General features: G+C 41.3%; 1 protein-coding gene across 2 annotated transcripts in view; it reads left to right on the plus strand.

Moving 5' to 3' along the window:
* CMYA5 (cardiomyopathy associated 5) overlaps positions 1 to 21,006 on the plus strand; it is a 325,210-nt gene that overhangs the window by 84,452 nt on the left and 219,752 nt on the right. Inside the window, exons 10-12 of one of the 2 annotated variants that reach the window (XM_081232030.1) lie at positions 14,014 to 14,147; positions 15,425 to 15,524; positions 17,624 to 17,797. The exons of the other annotated variant lie outside the window; for it this stretch is intronic. Of the exons in view, the coding sequence (XP_081088156.1) occupies positions 14,014 to 14,147; positions 15,425 to 15,524; positions 17,624 to 17,797 (408 nt within the window). The remainder of the gene's footprint in view (positions 1 to 14,013; positions 14,148 to 15,424; positions 15,525 to 17,623; positions 17,798 to 21,006) is intronic. 2 annotated transcript variants of the gene reach the window in all.

Raw genomic sequence — 21,006 nt, forward strand, 5'->3', positions numbered from 1 at the left:
GAGAGAGCAAGAGGGAGAAAGAAAGAAATTATATAACTCATCTTTTTTTTTTAAAAAAAAAAGGAAACACAGGACTTCACTAAGGGAGACAATTATATTTCTTGACATTCAGTTCTAAGATGAAATTTTCACGTAGATCTTTATATAAGGGCTATTGAACAAGATAGTAGTGATTGTCTTCAAGAGCAGTTTTACAAAAGATGCAAAAACATTCCCTATGTAACCATTTTTTAAATGGGCTCTTGAAAGCACAACGTTAAATCGCCATTCTGTGCAGGCAGTTCTATGGGACCTCAAGTAATTGTCCACCTATGTGACCTTTGAGTGGTAAAGGAGAGCTTAGAGAATCCAGAAGAATGAATGAATGTTACTAGGCTCCTGGGATTCTCTGCCTGAAATATAAATGGTATCATTCAAACTTTGGAGGGTAACTAGCTACAGAGAAAACAAAGCTGCAGGATCCTTCTGCTGGAATCCTTTGGCTCTCTTTGATTTTGTGAGAGACGCTAATTACAGGAAAGCCTAAATTCCCTGGGTCAGCAGGATTCAGCCCTCATGTTATGTTTCTATACTATTATGAACTAATAGTGATGTTTAGTTAACACCAAGTCTCATAATATCCTCATTTATCAAATGAAAAATAGTCCTGTTCAAAAATTTTTATCTACCAAGTTTAAAAAAACCCCAAAAGTCAGTATATAAAGAATTTCCTTCTTAATCTTGATTTAACCAAAATTTTTCATCTTAAACAAAAAATTCCATGTTTATGGTTAGTTAAGGTTTTATAAATGGCTTCCAATAGCTAAAACTATTTAGTTAGCTGTTCTCGTATTTCATGTTGTTTATGTTCTCATGGATTTTTCTTCTTTTTTCCTGTTTCTCCTGCCCATCCCTTCTCCCCCCACACTATCTTATGCTTATGTTTTTCAAACCTAACTGATCATAGAAAAACAACTGGGATGCTTGTTAGAGTTTATATTCACGGGCTCCTCTTAAGTGATTCCGATTCAGAAGGTCTACTGTGCCCAGGCAGGTATGGGGAACACTACATTACTAGCCGGTCCCCCTAGGGCCCAGCAGTGTGCTCTGTTCACAGTTCACATGAAATGGTGTTGATTGACTGGCTGAATGTTGGTGCTGCCAACAGTAAGAGCCCACTGTGTTTTTAAAAAACAATTCATACTTAGCCATCTGTTGTGCACTGCAGTGACAGCACCATCTGTAGGCTGCTTCCAGGAGTCATGGCACTGGGTTCCTCCATATTTTTTGTACACATGCTGCCCCCTTTTCCTGGGAGAAAACATGTTTAGATACAGATATTTGACATGGCAGTGCAGAGAATAGCGACTCCTTGTGGTGACCAGCCCCTCAGCTTACCTTGAGCACATGTACACCCCTTCCTTCCATCCAACACAAATTGTTGAATTATAAAATTCCTAGAGAAGTTATTTTACACAGTTCCAACTAATGTTTGCATTTTGCAAACACATTCAACCAACTCCTGAACTTGTAATATAGCTCTAAAAGTAAGTTGTTTGATTAATTTTGGATAGATAATACATACATATGGTACAAATTCAAAAGATACAAAAAGGAATACAGTGAAAATTGTCTCCTTTCTATCTATACTTCATTTACTTAGTTCTCCTCCCCAGAGACAATTACTGTTATCTGATTCATATTTATCTTTTAAGATAGTCTGTGAATACACAGCATCTATATTTTGTCAACAAATGGTAGCATACTGTATATATATTTCTACCACCTTACTCTTCTTGTTTAAAAATATTTCCTGGTATCTCATATCAATACAGTTGGAACTGCATCCGTTTTTTAAAAAACAATTCCGTTGTAGGCTAAGACTATAATTAATTTATTTGACCAGTTGAGAGACTTCTATTCTCACAAAGAGTGCTGCAGGAAAAACCTTGTGCATATATCGTTTCATACATGTGCAAGTATACCTGTAGGATAAGTTCCTAGAAGTACCGTGATTGGTTAGAAGGTATGAACATTATGAATTTTGATATATATTACCAAATTGTCTCCATAGAGGCTGTAGCTGTTTACACTCTGGCTAGCAGCATGTAAGTGTGCTTGGTTCTTCATACCTTGGCCTTCACAGGGTGTGATAAAACTTGACAGTTTGATAAGTAGAAAATGGAATCTTATTATAGTTTAATTGTACATTTTTGTTATTAGATTGAACATCTTTTTGTCTGTTTCAGACCCATGTACTTCCTTTTCTATGAACTGTTCATTTTCTTTACCCATTTTTTCCTTTTAGAGTGTAGTATTTTTTTGTATTGATTTGTAGAAGCTCTTTGTTTTTTAAAGAACATTAGCTTTCATCTATGATATGAGTTGCAATTTAAAAATTTTTTGCCATCCGTATTTTTTTTTGGCTTAAACAATAGATATTTATTTTCAATTCTGGAAGCTCAACATCCAAGATCAAAGTGTCTGCAGAGTTGATTTCTTCTGAGGCCTCTCTCTTTGGTTTGTAGGTGACTGTTTTTTCTCTGTGTCTTCGTATGGTCCCTCTGTGTCTGTCTGTGTCCTAATCTCTTCTTCTTCTTTTTCTTATACATCTTTATTAGAGTATAACTGCTTTACAATGTTGTGTTAGTTTCTGTTGTACAGCAAAGTGAATCAGCTATATGTATACATATATCCCCCATCTCCTCTCTCTTGAGCCTCCCTCCCACCCCTCTAGGTCATCACAAAACACCGAGCTTATCTCCCTGTGCTATGCAGCAGCTTCCCACTAGCTATCTATTTTACATTTGGTAGTGTCTATATGTCCATGACACTCTCTAACTTTGTCCCAGCTTACCCTTCCCCCTCCCCGTATCCTCAACTCCACTCTCTAGTAGGTCTGTGTCTTTATTCCCATCTTGCCCCTAGGGTCTTCATGACCTTTATTTTTTAGATTCCATATATATGTGTTAGCATATGGTATTGGTTTTTCTCTTTCTGACTTTCTTTACTCTGTATGAGAGACTCTAGGTCCATCCACCTCACTACAAATAACTCAATTTCATTTCTTTTCATGGCTGAGTAATATTCCATTGTATATATGTGCCACATCTTCTTTATCCATTCATCTGTTGATGGACACTTAGGTTGCTTCCATGTCCTGGCTATTGTAAATAGAGCTGCAATGAACGTTTTGGTACATGACTCTTTTTGAATTATGGTTTTCTCAGGGTATGCCCAGTAGTGGGATTGCTGGATCATATGGTAGTTCTATTTTTAGTTTTTTAAGGAACCTCCATACTGTTCTCCATAGTGGCTGTATCAATTTACATTCCCACCAACAGTACAAGAGGGTTCCCTTTTCTCCACAACCTCTCCAACATTTATTGTTTGTAGATATTTTGATGATGGCCATTCTGACTGATGTGAGATGATATCTCATTGTAGTTTTGATTTGCATATATCTAATGATCAATGATGTTGAGCATTCATTCATGTGTTTGTTGGCAATCTGTATATCATCTTTGGAGAAATGTCTATTCTGCCCATTTTTGGATTGGGTTGTTTGTTCTTTTGATATTCAGCTGCATGAGCTGCTTGTAAATTTTGGAGATTAATCCTTTGTCAGTTGCTTCATGTGCAACTATTTTCTCCCATTCTGAGGGTTGTCTTTTTGTCTTGTTTATGGTTTCCTTTGCTGTGCAAAAGCATTTAAGTTTCATTAGGTCCCATTTGTTTATTTTTGTTTTTATTTCCATTTGTCTAGGAGGTGGGTCAAAATAGATCTTGCTGTGATTGATGTCATAGAGTGTTCTGCCTGTGTTTTCCTCTAAGAGTTTTATCGTGTCTGACCTAAAAATAAAAAGTTTATTTTTGTGTATGGTGTTAGGGAGTATTCTAATCTCATTCTTTTACATGTAGCTTTTCAGTTTTCCCAGCACCCCTTATTGAAGAGGCTGTCTTTTCTCCACTGTATATTCTTGCCTCCTTTATCAAAGATAAGGTGACCGTATGTGCATGGGTTTATCTCTGGGCTTTCTGTCCTGTTCCATTGATCTATATTTCTGTTTTTGTGCCAGTACCATATGGTCTTGATTACTGTAGCTTTGTAGTATAGTCTGAAATCAGGGAGCCTGATTCCTCCAGCTCTTTTTCTTTCTCAAGATTGCTTTGGCTGTTCGGGGTCATTTGTGTTTCCATACAAATTGTGACATGTTTTGTTCTAGTTCTGTGAAAAATGCCAGTGGTAGTTTGAAAGGGATTGCATTGAATCTGTAGATTGCTTTGGGTAGTATCGTCATGTTCACAATGTTGATTCTTCCAATCCAAGAACATGGTATATCTCTCCTTCTGTTTTTATCATCTTTAATATCTTTCATCAGTGTCTTATAGTTTTCTGCATACAGATCTTTTCTTTCCTTAGGTAGGTTTATTACTAGATATTTTATTCTTTTTGTTGCAGTGGTAAATGGGAGTGTTTTCTTAATTTCACTTTCAGATTTTTCATCATTAGTGTATAGGAATGCCAGAGATTTCTGTGCATTAATTTTGTATCCTGCTACTTTACCAAATTCATTGATTAGCTCTAGTAGTTTTCTGGTGGCATCTTTAGGATTCTCTGTGTATAGTATTTTGTCATCTGCAAACAGTGACAGCTTTACTTCTTCTTTTCCAATTTGGATTCCTTTTATTTCTTTTTCTTCTCTGAGTGCTGTGGCTAAAATTTCCAAAACTATGTTGAATAAGAGTGGTGAGAATGGGAAACCTTGTCTTGTTCCTGATCTTAGTGGAAATGGTTTCAGTTTTTCACAATGGAGGATGATGTTGGCTGTGGGTTTGTCATATATTTCCTTTATTATGTTGAGGAAAGTTCCCTCTATGCCTACTTTCTGCAGGGTTTTTATCATAAATGGGTGTTGAATTTTGTCAAAAGCTTTCTCTGCATCTATTGAGATGATCATATGGTTTTTCTCCTTCAGTTTGTTAATATGCTGTACCACATTGATTGATTTGCCTATATTGAAGAATCCTTGCATTCCTGGGATAAACCCCACTTGATCATGGTGTATGATCCTTTTAATATGCTGTTGGAGTCTGTTTGCTAGTATTTTGTTGAGGATTTTTGCATCTGTGTTCATCAGTGATATTGGCCTGTAGTTTTCTTTCTTTGTGACATCTTTGTCTGGTTTTGGTATCAGGGTGATGGTGGCCTCGTACAATGAGTTTGGGAGTGTTCCTCCCTCTTATATATTTTGGAAGAGTTTGAGAAGGATAGGTGTTAGCTCTTCTCTAAATGTTTGATAGAATTCGCCTTTGAAGCCATCTGGTCTTGTGCTTTTGCTTGTTGGAAGATTTTTAATCAGTTTCAATTTCAGTGCTTGTGATTGGTCTGTTCATATTTTCTGTTTCTTCCTGGTTCAGTCTCAGAAGGTTGTGCATTTCTAAGAATTTGTCCATTTCTTCCAGGTTGTCCGTTTTATTGGCATAGAGTTGCTTGTAGTAATCTCTCATGATCCTTTGTATTTCTGCAGTGTCAGTTGTTACTTCTCCTCTTTCATTTCTAATTCTATTGATTTGAGTCTTCTTCCGTTTTTTCTTGATGAGTCTGGCTAATGGTTTATCAATTTTGCTTATCTTCTCAAAGAACCAGCTTTTAGTTTTATTGATCTTTGCTGTCGTTTCCTTCATTTCTTTTTCATTTATTTCTGATCTGATCTTTATGATTTCTTTCCTTCTGCTAACTTTGGGATATTTTTGTTCTTCTTTCTCTAATTGCTTTAGGTGTAAGGTTAGGTTGTTTATTTGAGATGTTTCTTTTTTCTTAAGGTATGATTGTATTGCTATAAACTTCCCTCTTAGAACTGCTTTTGCTGCATCTCATAGGTTTTAGGTCATCGTGTTTTCATTGTCATTTGTTTCTAGGTATTTTTTGATTTCCTCTTTGATTTCTTCAGTGATCTCTTGATTATTAAGTAGTGTATTGTTTAGCCTCCATGTGTTTGTATTTTTTACAGATGTTTTCCTGTAATTGATATCTAGTCTTATAGCGTTGTGGTCGGAAAAGATACTTGATACGATTTCAATTTTCTTAAATTCACCAAGGCTTGATTTGTGACCCAAGATATGATCTATCCTGGAGAATGTTCCATGAGCACTTGAGAAGAATGTGTATTCGGTTGTTTTTGGATGGAATGTCCTATAAAGATCAATGAAGTCCATCTTGTTTAATGTATCATTTAAAGCTTGTGTTTCCTTATTTTCATTTTGGATGATCTGTCCATTGGTGTAAGTGGGGTGTTAAAGTCCCCTCCTATGATTGTGTTACTTTCGATTTCCCCTTTTATGACTGTTAGTATTTGCCTTATGTATTGAGGTGCTCCTATGTTGGGTGCATAAATATTTACAATTGTTATATCTTCTTGGATTGATCCCTTGATCATTATATAGTGTCCTTCTTTGTCTCTTGTAATAGTCTTTGTTTTAAAGTCTATTTTGTCTGATATGAGAATTGCTACTCCAGCTTTCTTTTGATTTCCATTTGCATGGAATATCTTTTTCCATCCCCTCACTTTCAGTCTGTATGTGTCCCTAGGTCTGAAATGGGTCTCTTGTAGACAGCATATATATGGGTCTTCTTTTTGTATCCATTTAGCCAGTCTGTGTCTTTTGGTTTGAGCATTTAATCCATTTACATTTAAGGTAATTATCGATATGTGTGCTCCTATTCCCATTTTCTTAATTGTTTTGGGTTTGTTATTGTTGGTCTTTTCCTTCTCTTATGTTTCCTGTGTAGAGAAGTTCCTTTAGCATTTGTTGTAAAGCTAGTTTGGTGATGCTGAATTCTCTTAGCTTTTTCTTGTCTGTACAGGTTTTAATTTCTCCATCAAATCTGAATGAGATCCTTGCTGGGTAATCTTGGTTGTAGGTTTTTCTCCTTCATCACTTTAAGTATGTCCTGCCACTCCCTTCTGGCTTGCAAAGTTTCTGCTGAAAGATCAGCTGTTAACCTTATGGGGATTCCCTTGTGTGTTATTTGTTGTTTTTCCCTTGCTGCTTTTAATATGTTTTCATTGTATTTAATTTTTGATAGTTTGATTAATATGTGTCTTGGCATGTTTCTCCTTTGATTTATCCTTTATGGGACTCTCTGTGCTTCCTGGACTTGATTAACTATTTCCTTTCCTATATTAGGGAAGTTTTCAACTATAATCTCTTCAAATATTTTCTCAGTCCCTTTCTTTTTCTCTTCTTCTAGGACCCCTCTAATTTGAATATTGGTGCATTTAATGTTGTCCAAGAGGTCTCTGAGACTGTCCTCAATTCTTTTCATTCTTTTTTCTTTATTCTGCTCTGCAGTAGTTATTTCCACTATTTTATCTTCCAGGTCACTTATCTGTTCTTCTGCCTCAGTTATTCTGCTATTGATCCCTTCTAGAGAATTTTTAATTTCATTTATTGTGCTGTTCATCATTGTTTGTTTGCTGTTTAGTTCTTCTAGTTCCTTGTTAAACATTTCATGTATTTTCTCCATTCTATTTCCAAGATCTTGGATCATCTTTACTATCATTTTTCTGAATTATTTTTCAGGTAGACTGCCTATTTCCTCTTCATTTGTTAGGTCTGCTGGGTTTTTGCCATGCTCCTTCATCTGCTGTGAGTTTCTCTGTCTTCTCATTTTGCTAAACTTACTGTTTGTGGTCTCCTTTTCACAGGCTGCAGGTTTGTAGTTCCCGTTGTTTTTGGTGTGTGTCCCCAGTGGGTAAAGTTGGTTCATTGGGTTGCGTCAGCTTCCTGATGGAGGGGACTAGTGCCTGTGTTCTGGTGGATGAGGCTGGATCTTGTCTTTCTGATGGGCAGCTCCACTTGTGGTGGTGTGTTTTGGGGTGTCTGTGGCCTTATTATGATTTTAGGCAGCCCCTCTGCTAATGGATGGGGTTGTGTTCCCATCTTGCTAGTTATTTGGCATAGTGTGTCCAGCACTGTAGCTTGCTGGTCGTTGAGTGGAGCTGGGTCTTGGTGTTGAGATGGAGATCTCTGGGAGATTTTCACCATTTGATATTACGTGGAGCTGGTAGGTCTCTTGTGGACCAGTATCCTGAACTTGGCTCTCCCACCTCAGAGGCAAAACCCTGACTCCTGTCTGGAGCACCAAGAGCCTGTCATGCACACGGCTCAGAATAAAAGGGAGGAAAAAAAAAGAAAGAAAGAAAGAAGAAGATAAAATAAAATACAGTTATTAAAGTAAAAAAGTTATTTTTAAGTAATAAAAAAAGAAAAAAGTGAGGAAGAAGAGAGCAACCAAACCAAAAAACAAATCCACCAATGATAAGAAGTGCTAAAAACTATACTAAAATAAAACAAACAAACAAACAAACAAAAAAACGGACAGACAGAACCCTAGGACAAATGGTAAAAGCAAAGCTATACAGACAAAATCACACACAGAAGCATACACATACACACTCACACAAAGAGAAAAAGGGGAAAAAATATATATCGTTGCTCCCAAAGTCCATCTCGTCAATTTGGGATGATTCGTTGTCTAGTCAGGTATTCCACAGATGCAGGGTACATCAAGTTGATCGTGGAGATATAATCCGCTGCTCCTGTGGCTGCTAGGAGAGATTTCCCTTTCTCTGTTTGCACAGCTCCCGGGGTTCAGCCTTGGATTTGGATCCGCCTCTGTGTGTAGGTCGCTTGAGGGAGTCTGTTCTTCGCTCAGACAGGACGGGGTTAAAGTAACAGCTGATTCGGGGGCTCTGGCTCACTCAGGCCGGGGAGAGGGAGGGATACAGATGCGGGGCGAGCCTGCGGGGGCAGAGGCTGGAGGGACGTTGCACCAGCCTGAGGGGCACCGTGCGCTCTCCCGGGGAAATTGTCCCTGGATCATGGGACCCTGGCAGTGGCGGGCTGCACAGGCTCCCGGGAGGTGAGGTGTGGATAATGACCTGTGCTTGCACACAGGCTTCTTGGTGGCGGCAGCAGCAGCCTTAGCGTCTCATGCCCGTCTCTGGGGTCCGCGCTGATAGCCGCGGCTCGCGCTCGTCTCTGGAGCTCCTTTAAGCGGCACTCTTAATACCCTCTCCTTGCGCACCAGGAAACAAAGAGGGAAGAAAAAGTGTCTTGCCTCTTCAGCAGGTCCAGACTTTTTCCCGTACTCCCTCCCGGCTAGCCGTGGCGCACTAACCCCTTCAGGCTGTGTTCACGCCGCCAGTCCTCTCCCTGCGATTCGACCGAAGCCCGAGCCTCAGCTCCCAGCCCCCGCCGGCCCCGGCAGGTGAGCAGACAAACCTCTCGGGCTGGTGAGTGCCGGTCGGCACCGATCCTCTGTGTGGGAATCTCTCCGCTCTGCCCTCCCACCCCTGTTGCTGCGCTCTCCTCCATGGCTCCAAAGCTTACCCCCCTCCACCACCTGCAGTCTCCGCCCGCAAAGGGGCTTCCTAGTGTGTGGAAACCTTTCCTCCTTCACAGCTCCCTCCCACTGGTGCAGGACCCGTCCCTATTCTTTTGTCTCTGTTTTTTCTTTTTTCTTTTGCCCTACCGAGGTACGTGGGGGGTTTCTTGCCTTTTGGGAGGTCTGAGGTCTTCTGCTGGTGTTCTGTAGGAGTTGCTCCACATGTACATATATTTCTGACGTATTTGTGGGGAGAAAGGTGATCTCCGCGTCTTACTCTTCCGCCATCTTAAAACTCCTCTCCATACTTTTTTTTTTTTTTTTTTTTTTGCCGTATGCGGGCCTCTCACTGTTGTGGCCTCTCGCGTTGTGGAGCACAGGCTCCGGTCACGCAGGGTCAGCAGCCATGGCTCATGGGCCTAGCAGCCGTGGCTCATGGGCCCAGCCACTCCGCAGCATGTGGGATCTTCCCGGAACGGGGCACGAACCCATGTCCCGTGCATCGGCAGGCAGACTCTTAACCACTGCGCCACCAGGGAAGCCCCTCCATACGTATTTTTTCATATTAATGTTAGTTTAGATCTACTTTCAGGAGGAAGTATGCAGTAGGGAATCCAACTTTATTTTTTCTACTGTGGCTATCCCGCTGTGCCAGCAAGAAAACCCATCATTTTCCTTTCTGATTTGAAATACTTCCATTATTATATACTAAAGAACCTATGTATTTGAGTCTATTCCTCACCTTTATAATCTATTCCATTGATCCATCTATTTATGCCCTAGTACCATGCTGTTTTTATTATTATAGCTTTATAATTTTAGAACTCATGTAGGTTAGGTTGCCCCTTCATGACTTTTTTTTTCTTTTGCTATTTGCTAGTTTATTTTTCATATGATATTTAGAATCAGACTGTGTAGTCACCTCTACGCCCCTGCCCCTGACAATTTGGTATTTTTAGAGACCATGTTAAACTGACAGATTAATTTAGGGAGTATTGAAATTTTTGTGATGTTGCATTTTTGTACCCAAGGACTGATATGCCTTTCCTTTTAGTCAAGTCTTTTGTGTGCTTTCCTTCAGTACCATTTTCAAAAATATTTTTCATATAAATCTTATATACTTTTGTTATGTTTGCCACTATTCTAAATAAGAGCTTTCTTTTGTTTTATCTTCAATCTAGTTGTTATTTGTATATGAACGATTTTGATTTCTTATATTAGTTTCACATCTAGCTATTCCACTAAATTCTGAGTTTTTTGTCTGATTTTCTTAGGTTTTCTAGATAGCAGTCATATCATCTGCAAATGGTAATAATTTTACCTCCTACCTCCCAATTTTTTTTAACCTCATGTCTGTCTCTCTGACTTAATGGGAATGCTTTTAGTATTTTCCCGTTAAGCATTAAGTCCCTAATGGTTTTTTCTTCATAAAGATCCTTTTCAATTCCCATGTGAAATATCAATAATTCTTGCCCCATTGTCTGTGGTTAGTTGTGGCAAACTTTTCAATCATTCCTTGCAAAAATTAAAGAAGGAAAGGGCTCAGGCTAGAGAGGTCTTTGTTGTATTGGACAAACATCAGCCTCCTGGGGCCTTCCACTCGTTTCCTTCTGAAACAGCAGAAGAGGAGACCACTCTCATTTACATGGCAGCTCTTCAGACTTCTGAGGAGACAGTGGGTCTCCTTTGAATCATTTCTCTCTGCCTTACAGCATTGGAGTTTAACAACTTTGTCCTACCAATGAGCAAGCCAAAAGTCCTTTGAAGACCTGCTGGGTGCAGAGCTCTGTGATCAAACCCCACAGCATGCTTATGCCCTACCAGCAATCAGCTAATTTGCTGTGTCAGGGTTCCTAGATGCTTCCTTGTCCTCATATTCCTGGAACCTACACGTATAAAGCCTTCCCTTTCCATTGCACTATGGTACTTGTAGGGAGGATCCCACACTTATGACCCAAAGTGAGACTCTTTGAGTCAAATTTCTTATTGCCTTTGTAATTTTATTACTGGCTCTAGACTTCTAACATCGTCAGGTTAGTCACATTATTGATAAGGCTGAAATCTCTTCTTACCTAAGCATCAACAACTTGCTGTGGTTCCATTTGCTGTCTAATCACTTACTTCAGTTTGGATATTCTGTGAATTTGAATTCTACTCCAAACTATGCAAAACTTATTATAACTCATGTGGTTTCAGTTGCAATTATGACAAGTTTTTGGTTTTGAAATAAAAAATATCATAATCTATGGAAGAGTGCCACTCTTCAGATTTCAAATTCCAAAATTTTTGAAGTTTTCATTTGGCTAAACAGCAGGGACAGCTCACATGAAGGCTTTTATGACGTTCAAGTGAGGTCAGACAATAAATAGACATGGAAATGAACCATTCGTAGCTGAGCTTTTTTGCTTTGTTCTTGGTGCTTGAGCATAAGACAGCAACTTATAAACAAAAAAACCCTACCATATTTCATATTACTTTAATTTTCATGCCTGGTGCTTCTATAGTGTCAGCGAGGGCATTAGGCATATTTGTCACGTCTGCATGACATGTTCGTGCACTGAAAGCAGATCTTATGCCATATATTGGTTTCTGTACCATGTAAACTTTTATTCTTTAAATGACTAATAAGACATAGCATACAATTGACTATATATATGGAATTTCCTCCTTGAAAGACTTCATAAAATTTAAGAGCAAAACTTACCCAAAATAGAGCATCCTTGGCATTTAACAACTGTATTATCACAAAATGAAACCCATAAGTTCTATCCAGTTTCTAGAGATGAAATTTCCTCACCTCTCCTTGTCACTTACCCCTCATGCAGGGACAGGGCCTGGGCACATGATAAGTGATCAATAAATATTTATTTGATGAGTGGATGAAGTCTGAAATTCAGTTCAGATCTGAGTGTGCTTATTGAGACAATCAGCTTGTTATAATTAATGTACATTGAAAACATCTCTTCAGTCATCAATGCAAATAAGATCAGCAATACATCTACCCCAGAATAATAATCTAGGTATTAGTTGGGAGTTGCATTCTCAGTCATAGGACCTGGTTTTTTTGTTAATAAATTGAAGCATTATTAGTTGTCAGTGGACATGTGGCTCAATCCATGTATTCTCCATGCATCTAAAGATAGTACTCTCTGAGGACCTGCTCAGGTGGTAGTTTCTGAAATACCAATAAGGTTTGGGGAGTTTGTACTGACCTTTTCCAGATGCAGGCACTAAATAACAAATATAGAAATAGACCCAGGCTTCTCCCCTCCCTGCCCCCCCCTGCTGAGGAACACACTGTGAGTTTTCTGTGCTTTTAGACATGAGGCTTTGATGGGGGAGGGATTGTTACTCTGTACAGATTTTCTGCTTCTAAAAAGTCTAAGTTCATCTGTTTTCTGGGTCAATGATACTTTTTCCTTCTCCTGGTTCCCCATGGTATTCTCTAAGGTAGGTACTGAGAATGAAGTAAGTCAACAGAAGTAGAAATAACCTGAAAACAAAAATCAATCTGAGAATGAACAGTGGCCACTCTGATTCTAATGATTTTGTGGTACCTTCATTAATAATAAAACAAACACAAAGAAAATAAAAAACAAACAAAGCAAACAAACATTAAAAAAACCACATCTCCCTCTGAGAATGAACTTGAAGGCTATTGTACTATTGTTTTCAATGACTAGTATCCAATGCACATCTAAGAGGAACAGAATTCTGATTCTTTAGTACTCAGATGAGGACTTCTTTTATTAGCAAGGAGCCTAACTTGTAACTCTCTCCAAAGCCTCTCCAAATGGAGTCTAAAAGAAAGAGCACTTGTATACTTTGTATAAATGCTCTAGGACGTGATATCAAGCAGATAAAAGAGAATGGAAAAGAGGCACAAAAATTATTCCAGCTCATTGGCAAGTTCAGAGCTCCATCTTCAAATCCAAAGAGTCCATTTGTGCTTAAATGGTTGGGCTGTTACAGTGTTCTTGCCAAGCCTGCTGCCATTTAGATACCACGACCAGCACTTTTCTTTTAATGTAAATGGGAGGTTTAGGAACAGCAGCTTTGGGGATTTTATTTGGCAATTAGAATTCTCTTTTCTCTCCAGGATTACGTTTGCTCTAAAGGATATTGTCTTCTTTAGAGATCTTCAGTTTCTATAAGTTGGCTGGCTTTGGCATGATGACCATGTACAAAATCAACACTCACCTTAAGTTTTCCACTATTCAGGATCTGTTAATGAGATGGTGTCTTTTGCATTACAGATTGGTTTAATATCATCTTAATCCACAAACGCCCTCTCAGCCAAAATTTGATAAACCAATATATGCTTGGGGACTCATTAACCACAAAATTAGTCTATTTTCTGAATTAAAAAAAAAAAGTTTGGTTGGCTCTATTCCAAAGAGCATTCTGGAAGGCACAATATTGGACAAAAGTTGACCAAGGTAGAAATGATTTGATAAAGTAAATTTAGTGGACAATGGCCATTTTATAAAATCTAGCTTGCTAACTCGGTGGTCAAAAAAAGGGAAAAATAAGTGATTTGTTGTTAATAAAAGATGTTCATTCACTACAGGATTGAAATATGATGAGTTGTTTAGCATATAGGGTTATATTTAAAATTATTATTTTCCCTTCACATTTAGATCTTTCTCTGGAATTAAAGGACTCCAACTGAAAGTTAACCTCCAACCCAATGACAATTACTTTTTCTACGTGAAAGCCATCAGTGCATTTGGGACAAGTGAACAGAGTGAAGCTGCCCTCATTTCCACCAGAGGTACCTTCTCCTTTGCACACAGAGAACTATTTCCAAGCATTCCCATTCCTTCCCTTCCACCACCCAGAGAAGACATCCTAGAGGGCCACTTCTTCATGCCCCCAACCTGCTGGCAGTGCTAGGTTTTTGTCATGAGGACCCAAGATTGGCCAAAGGTCAAGGTGTTTGTTTTGTTTTTCTGGTTTAAGACATTCTCAACGTTGGCCACCCATTAGCAATCAGTCCAGGTGCTTAAGAAAATACTGATGTGGGGAGCCCACTCCTGGAGATCCTGGTCTAACTTACCTGGATATGGGCTCTGACAAGTGTTTTAAATCTCCTCAGATGATTCTTGTTTGGTTCACAATGTGCTATAGTTTGTGGGTATGTTTTGAGTGTGTGTGTGTGTTGGGGGAAGAGTGGGATGAGGATATTCTTATTTTATTACACTGTGAACTCTATGAACAAGCTTCTAGTCTTATTCTTCTGTTTATTTTCCATGCCTAGCACATGGTTTGTGCCCATTAATGTTTGCTGAATGAATGAATGAGTGAGCAACTCAAAAAAGTGATGAAACTGTTCAAGGGCATTTTGGGGAAAATACCCTTGATGGTGCCAACAAAATATGCTTGGCTGTTCTCAATTATTGTGAAAAGAAATGAGGAGTGGAAAAGTGATCATTTTATTATCTTATGCTAGACCCAAAGATGGCAAGATTGAGGGTGGCACATTATGTGATTTGCTTAACCAGCAAAAACTTGTGCACACACCTTGGGTGTGATGTGGTTAGGGCCAGCCTGATGTTTATAAAGAGAGGGCATGAGCGGCTGTCTGTCCAGAAGTGTGTTCCCTGCAGTCCCAAATGGTGCCTGTACTGTCCACTGTTAGAACCACTCCTGGAGGTTAGACCATTGCATCTTCAAACTTTAATGTGCACATGAATCTCCCAAGGAGCTTGTTAAAATACCAATTGTGGTTCAGGAGGTCTGGGGCAGGCCCGAGATTCTGCATTTCTAACTAGTTTCCAGGTGAGGTAGGTAGGTGCTGCTGGTGCAGGGAGCATACTTTGCATAATAGAGTGAGCGCTAGTACAGGAGAAGCACAGCGGGTGAGGTGACCAGCCACTGGTGTTCACTAGTCCTTATCACGGATGAAATTTTGCTGTGGATCTGAAAACACTGAGCAGAGGATTTTGATGTTAGAAGCAAGGGAGACTACGATCTGAAATGTGGGGCTTGGCCCAGGGATAGCACTGGACATTGCAGTAATGTTATAATCCTATTTTCTAACTACAATAGGAACGAGATTTCTCCTGCTGAGGGAAACGGCTCATCCCGCTCTGCAGATTTCCTCAGATGGGACAGTGATCAGCTTCGCTGAGAGGAGACGGCTGACAGAGTAAGTAGAAGAAGAAAGCACGAGATGCCTCAGCAGGAGAGTCTTCTGAGGGTGTCACCTCGGTGTGGCCTCACCTGAGCACATTCTTGGTTTAGTGCACATGCCTGGTATGTGTGATATTGAGCATAAATTGGTACACACACATACAGTTCAGTTATGGTTCATTACTAGGGGGAAAGTGACAGAGATCATTCAAACTTGGAGCAATATTTTTATTGGAAATATAAGCACAGATGGTTTTGTTTAACACATAGGCTGTTTTAAGGCATTATCTCTGGTTCAATGAAAAAAGAGCCTATGTTAATTCTTCTATTATTTCAACAGCAAACCAGATTTTGAATCTATCCACTTGAAAAGGAATAGAGGAGAATGACATTTTGTTGAGTTTCTGGTTCTGGCCACATGCAGGACTTTCAGGATCTTGCCCTCCACCCCCATCCCCCAGAAGCTCCCACAAAAGGGAGCAGCAAAGTAAAGAAATCTGAAAGCTGAGGGCACGGTGGGGAGATTGCTCTGCAACTTGCCTGCACTCTCTCGTGGTTATTTTGAGGGTCAAAATGGTCAAATGGGAGAAAGTACGTGAAAAGCTTTTGAAAACTGTAACCCATGTGAAACACACTGCTGTTGGCACTGATGCGCCCGGGGTGCTCTCGCAGTATAGCCCTGAGCCCACCAATGGCGACTTGTGCTGTTTTCCTCTCAGACTGCTATTCATCTGTCTGTGGCTCAGCTCAGGTGTTACCTGCTCCTGGAAATGACCAAGCCTTTTCTGGGCCCTGGCACCCTTGATCTTATCCGCAAAAAGGTCTGAGCACTTGTGGAGTCGTTTGTCAGATGCTCCATTTTGACTAGTCCTCAAGCAACAGCCTCGTCTTCCGCATCTTTAATCTCCAGAATCTAGCCTGGGGCCCAGAACACTGGAGATGCTAAGCATGTACAAATGAGTGAATTCAGGGGAAAAAAAAGATTTAAGAAATAAATTGAGCTTTTCTGTCTCTTTTGGATTTCTCAAAAAAATCAAAGAGAAAAGAAATAGATTGGAGGTTGGTAAGAGTTCATAGATAATAACTGTAATGTATTTGATAGAATTTTATTTATTTATTATTAACCTGAAAATTAACTCATAAATATCAGGCAGCTGGGCTTTGCTCCAGAGAGCAAGGGCCCATCAGTAGCCCCCTCTCTGAAATGAGGTTGTTGGGAAAAGACACGAGAAAATGAAGTACATTCCTTTGCATTAATCACTTTCTCATCTGTTAAAGGGGAGAGGGAGAGGGTGCTGACTGAATATTAATGCTGCTTAAATTAAAAATGCTTCCTTGCTGTCTCAGCCATTTCAAAGCAAAATTGAGCAATTCATGCAAACAAGGTCACCCATCCGCAGTGGAAAGTGCTTTGGTTCACTTCACCGCGTCTGTTACAAAAATAGCTGAGGTGAGACAAAAAGAGACCTTTCGACAACCTCTCAGGTGTACCTGCTACCATCTAAAGAGGCCATAGTCCCAAAGACTGTTGACCACAAACCTCTGCGGAGCACAAGTATTACACTTGGTTCATCCAGGTGTAACCCCGCTCTGCTCTGGCCTCCCCAGACGGCTTGCTCTTCAGGAGCAGCACCTTTTTCGGTCTCTGTGCCCAGGAAAGTCAGCAGACACTGGAACTCATTGTGAGAGAAGGTTTTAGAGACTCCTTTTTGTGTATGTGCAAGTTTTGGAAGAAAACTTTGCAAGTCATGCTCTCTTGGAATTCTCCACCTGCCACCCGTATATCTCTTCACTCTCTTTGAAAACAGAGATTGTTCCATTTCTTTTTATCCTGCCATTATTCTAATTATTTCCTGGTTCCCAGTCCCTCCAAGAGACGCTATGTGTAATGCATGTGTGTTGAGTGTGGCAGTAGAAATGTGTTAAATGCATGTCGAGGGTTTGGGGAATTCTGTGGCCATCAGGTCAAGGTCGGGGGCACAATGAACAATGAATGTCTTTAGTCAAATTCCAGCAGTTTCCGAGGATAGAATCCTGCTTAAACTGTGTATACATTTATGGATGTTGGTGTTTATGAGATAAAGGCTGGCAATTCCTGATCAACTTTGCCTGCAGAATCCCATCAGTGCTGGGTGAGGAGCTGCCTGCCTGTGGCCAGCACTACTGGGAAACCACTGTCACAGACTGCCCAGCGTACCGACTGGGCATCTGCTCCAGCTCGACGGTGCAGGCCGGTGCCCTGGGACAAGGAGAGACCGCGTGGTACATGCACTGCTCTGAGCCGCAGAGGTAAGCCGGAGCCTGCCCCTCCCCACTTAATCAAAGTGTCATGCGTTGATGTCTAGGCAGAGGGCTCTGAGGGACCTAATAAATAACCTCTCACTTCCCTGCCCGAGTTCTGAGTCAGCTGAGAAAGAAAACAAGACTCAAGTATTTGGAGATTCAACGACTACTCTGATTACTGAGGAAGCCGGTTTTAGAGAATGTGGTTCATATGTGAAAGCAAGAATGTTTCTTATATCGAACCCTATTAATAGACAGACTTGTACCCACACAGAGCCTTGGCCAGGGCAGCTTCCCATCCTGCGGGGCAGAGTAGGTTCCTGGAGAAGCATGTGCATCTCCTCAGGAAACTCGTCAGGAAGAGGTAGGGAAACACATGCATGGCCAGGTTTTTCTTCAAAGCTCACCCCAGGGTGGGGAGAGACCACAAGGATAAGGCCAAAAGGGCTCCCTCCACAGAGGAATCAACAGGACTGAGGAAGAAGTAGGTCCCCAGTACCACCCCCCTACCCCACCGCCGTTGGTCTATATGAAGGGTTGGCAAACTATAGCCCAACAGGCCAAATATGACCCGCTGCCTTTTTTGTAAATGCAGTTTTGTTGGAACACAGTCAAGCTCATTTGTGTACGTATTGCCTATGGCTGCCTTTGTGCTACAATGGCAGAGTTGACTAGTTGTAATAGAGATTGAATGGCCCCAAAGCCTAAGATATTTCCTATCTGGCCCTTTACAGACAAAGCTGACTAACCTCTGGTCTATATTATTAGTGTTACCGACCTGGGTTCTTGGACTCTTTAATCAACAGAAATTGATAAGAGGCCAGACGAGGAATGCAAGCAAGGCTTTACTGGGACTCGTGCTGCGGCAGGAGAGAGCGAGAACAAGGGCTTCCCTGGTGGCGCAGTGGTTGAGAGTCCGCCTGCCGATGCAGGGGACACGGGTTCGTGCCCCGGTCTGGGAAGATCCCACATGCCGCAGAGCGGCTGGGACTGTGAGCCATGGCCGCTGAGCCTGCGCGTCCGGAGCCTGTGCTCTGCATCGGGAGAGGCCACAACAGTGAGAGGCCCACGTACCGCAAAAAAAAAAAAAAGAGAGAGAGAACAAGTAATAGGTACCCACGCTCACTCCGTGCGGGGGAGTGAGCTGGTCCGTTATATGGGCTGAGGGTAGGGGAGGATTGCTGGGTCAGGCGGGAGGCGTGGCTTAGGTGGTCCACCCACCCCCTTGGCGGTGTGCTGTGGGCACGGATCATGTGCAGTACCCTGCTTTTGCTCCCAGCACCTCAGAAGTGGCAGTTGAGTTTTGGCCTTTTTGTATCTGTTGTTCATAATTTGCCCCAACTGGACATGCATGCAGTTGTTTTTAGTCCTTTATAGTTTCTTTGTATTTTGTTGCTCAAGAAGACATTTGTCCAGGTGCAAGTGCTGCAGTAAAGGGTCCTAGGTCCCAGCGTGTCTCATTAGTATTGTTTAATTGCTTGATGTGAAAAAGCTGTTAACCTGTGTTAGCTAAGGCGAGCATGTTCTGAACTGAACATGCGCACAAGATAGTCTAATAAAAGAGCATGAGTCTGGAGCCAGGAGCCTGATTTTAGTCCTGGCTCCATTCTCTACTAGCCTCCTATTGACTACTCACCAGAAGTTGGTTAATCTAATGAGCAGATCTGAGGTGCCTCATCTGTCTTGTCAGGGGACAGTGATGCCTGGTCTGCTACATTTTGGGGTTGTGAGGATCACATGAAGTCAGGTACAAGGAAGAGCTTTGAAATTGTAAAGAATCAAATGTGAGGAATTATTCAAATGTAATGCTTAAAAAGGAAGCAGTGCTCGCAAGTTCCCAGAAAAAGGCCCACAGATTGGGATTTTGCATATTTCTGGCTGCACATCTCTCCCTGCATCCTACTTGACAGAGTTTGATTCTCTGACATGGTTCATAAGGACACCATCTCCAAGAGCTATTTAAAGTCACATTCCATCAAGGCAGAGCCATGATAATTAATTGATATTCAGCCTCCTCCTAGAGCTGAAAAATCATTCAAACCCAGAGTTTATAATCGGTAGACTTAGATCTGGAACTAGGTATTGATTTCATGAAAATTTCCTTAGACACTTGAACCCTTAAGAACCCAAACCAAAGATGAGAGTCCAATACAGAGTTCTAGACTCTAGAAAACAGAACTGTTCATTTCATTCAGCAGGTTCAACAACTTTGGTCTTTGGCTCTTGTGGGCCCAGGGTAGGTTCTGTAGATTATGGGAGGAGGAGTGTGCTGTGTGTGGTCACAGCACAGAAAGGTCAGGTCTTAAATGCCTCATTTCATGTTCCAAATTAGAGCACCCTGGCCTTCAGGTTACTGAGAGTACGGCTATAGCAGACCCTCCTGTGTTTTTCCATTTTCCTTGCTTCATGATTTAAACCAGGCGGTATTACTCTTGATTCTACTTGCATCAGGCTTTAAGATGTTACAACTGGATAGGAGAAATGAAGAGAGTCTAAGGAGAAGGAATCAACGGTATTTCATCCTGTCTGTTCCTAACTTACTTCTCTAGTTCAAGGCTTTGTTTCCTTTACTAGTTTCATCCACAGCCAACATGCCTGTGCTCTTCTTCCAGTCTCCACCCACTTCAAGCCATTCTATGTGTCACAACTGGCAAATATTTCTCAAACATCATTTGCATCATGTCCCTTCCTTTTCTGCTCAAAAATCTACAAACATCTACAGTGGTGTTGACACTCAGGTGGGACCACAGTGAAGGGGGAAGCCAGGAAGAATGTGACCAGGCTGGAGTATGAGGAGGCCTGAGGGGAGTGGCCACCAGGGTGGAGAGGAGTCTGGGCTCATTCTGGGCCATCAGTGAGATTCACAGGGGTGGTCCACCCAGGTGGGAAACCTCGCCAAGGTAGTTCCAGGGTCATGCAGATGTCAAGAATCAGGCTTCTGGATGACCTTTGTTTGAACAGGGACCAGCAGTCCAAAGGATAGGGAGGGAGTCAGGCCGCGGCAGATAGGCTTGGTTTCAGGCCAGAGTGCAGGTTGGAGAAGGAAGTGATGTGCTCAGTAGGAAATGGAGGCAGAAACAAGACAGGGCAAATTCCAGGCCCTGTAGAACTGGTGGGTCCAAGGCTTCAAGGAATGTCTTTCCCTCCTTGACCTCCATGGTAGTGATTAGCTCAGGGACTGACCAGGGCTGGGCCTGTGGGCACCGGGCACCTTC

This window comes from Mesoplodon bidens, assembly GCF_964165515.1.
Source record: "Mesoplodon bidens genome assembly, chromosome: 4".
Classification (NCBI taxonomy): domain Eukaryota; kingdom Metazoa; phylum Chordata; class Mammalia; order Artiodactyla; family Ziphiidae; genus Mesoplodon; species Mesoplodon bidens.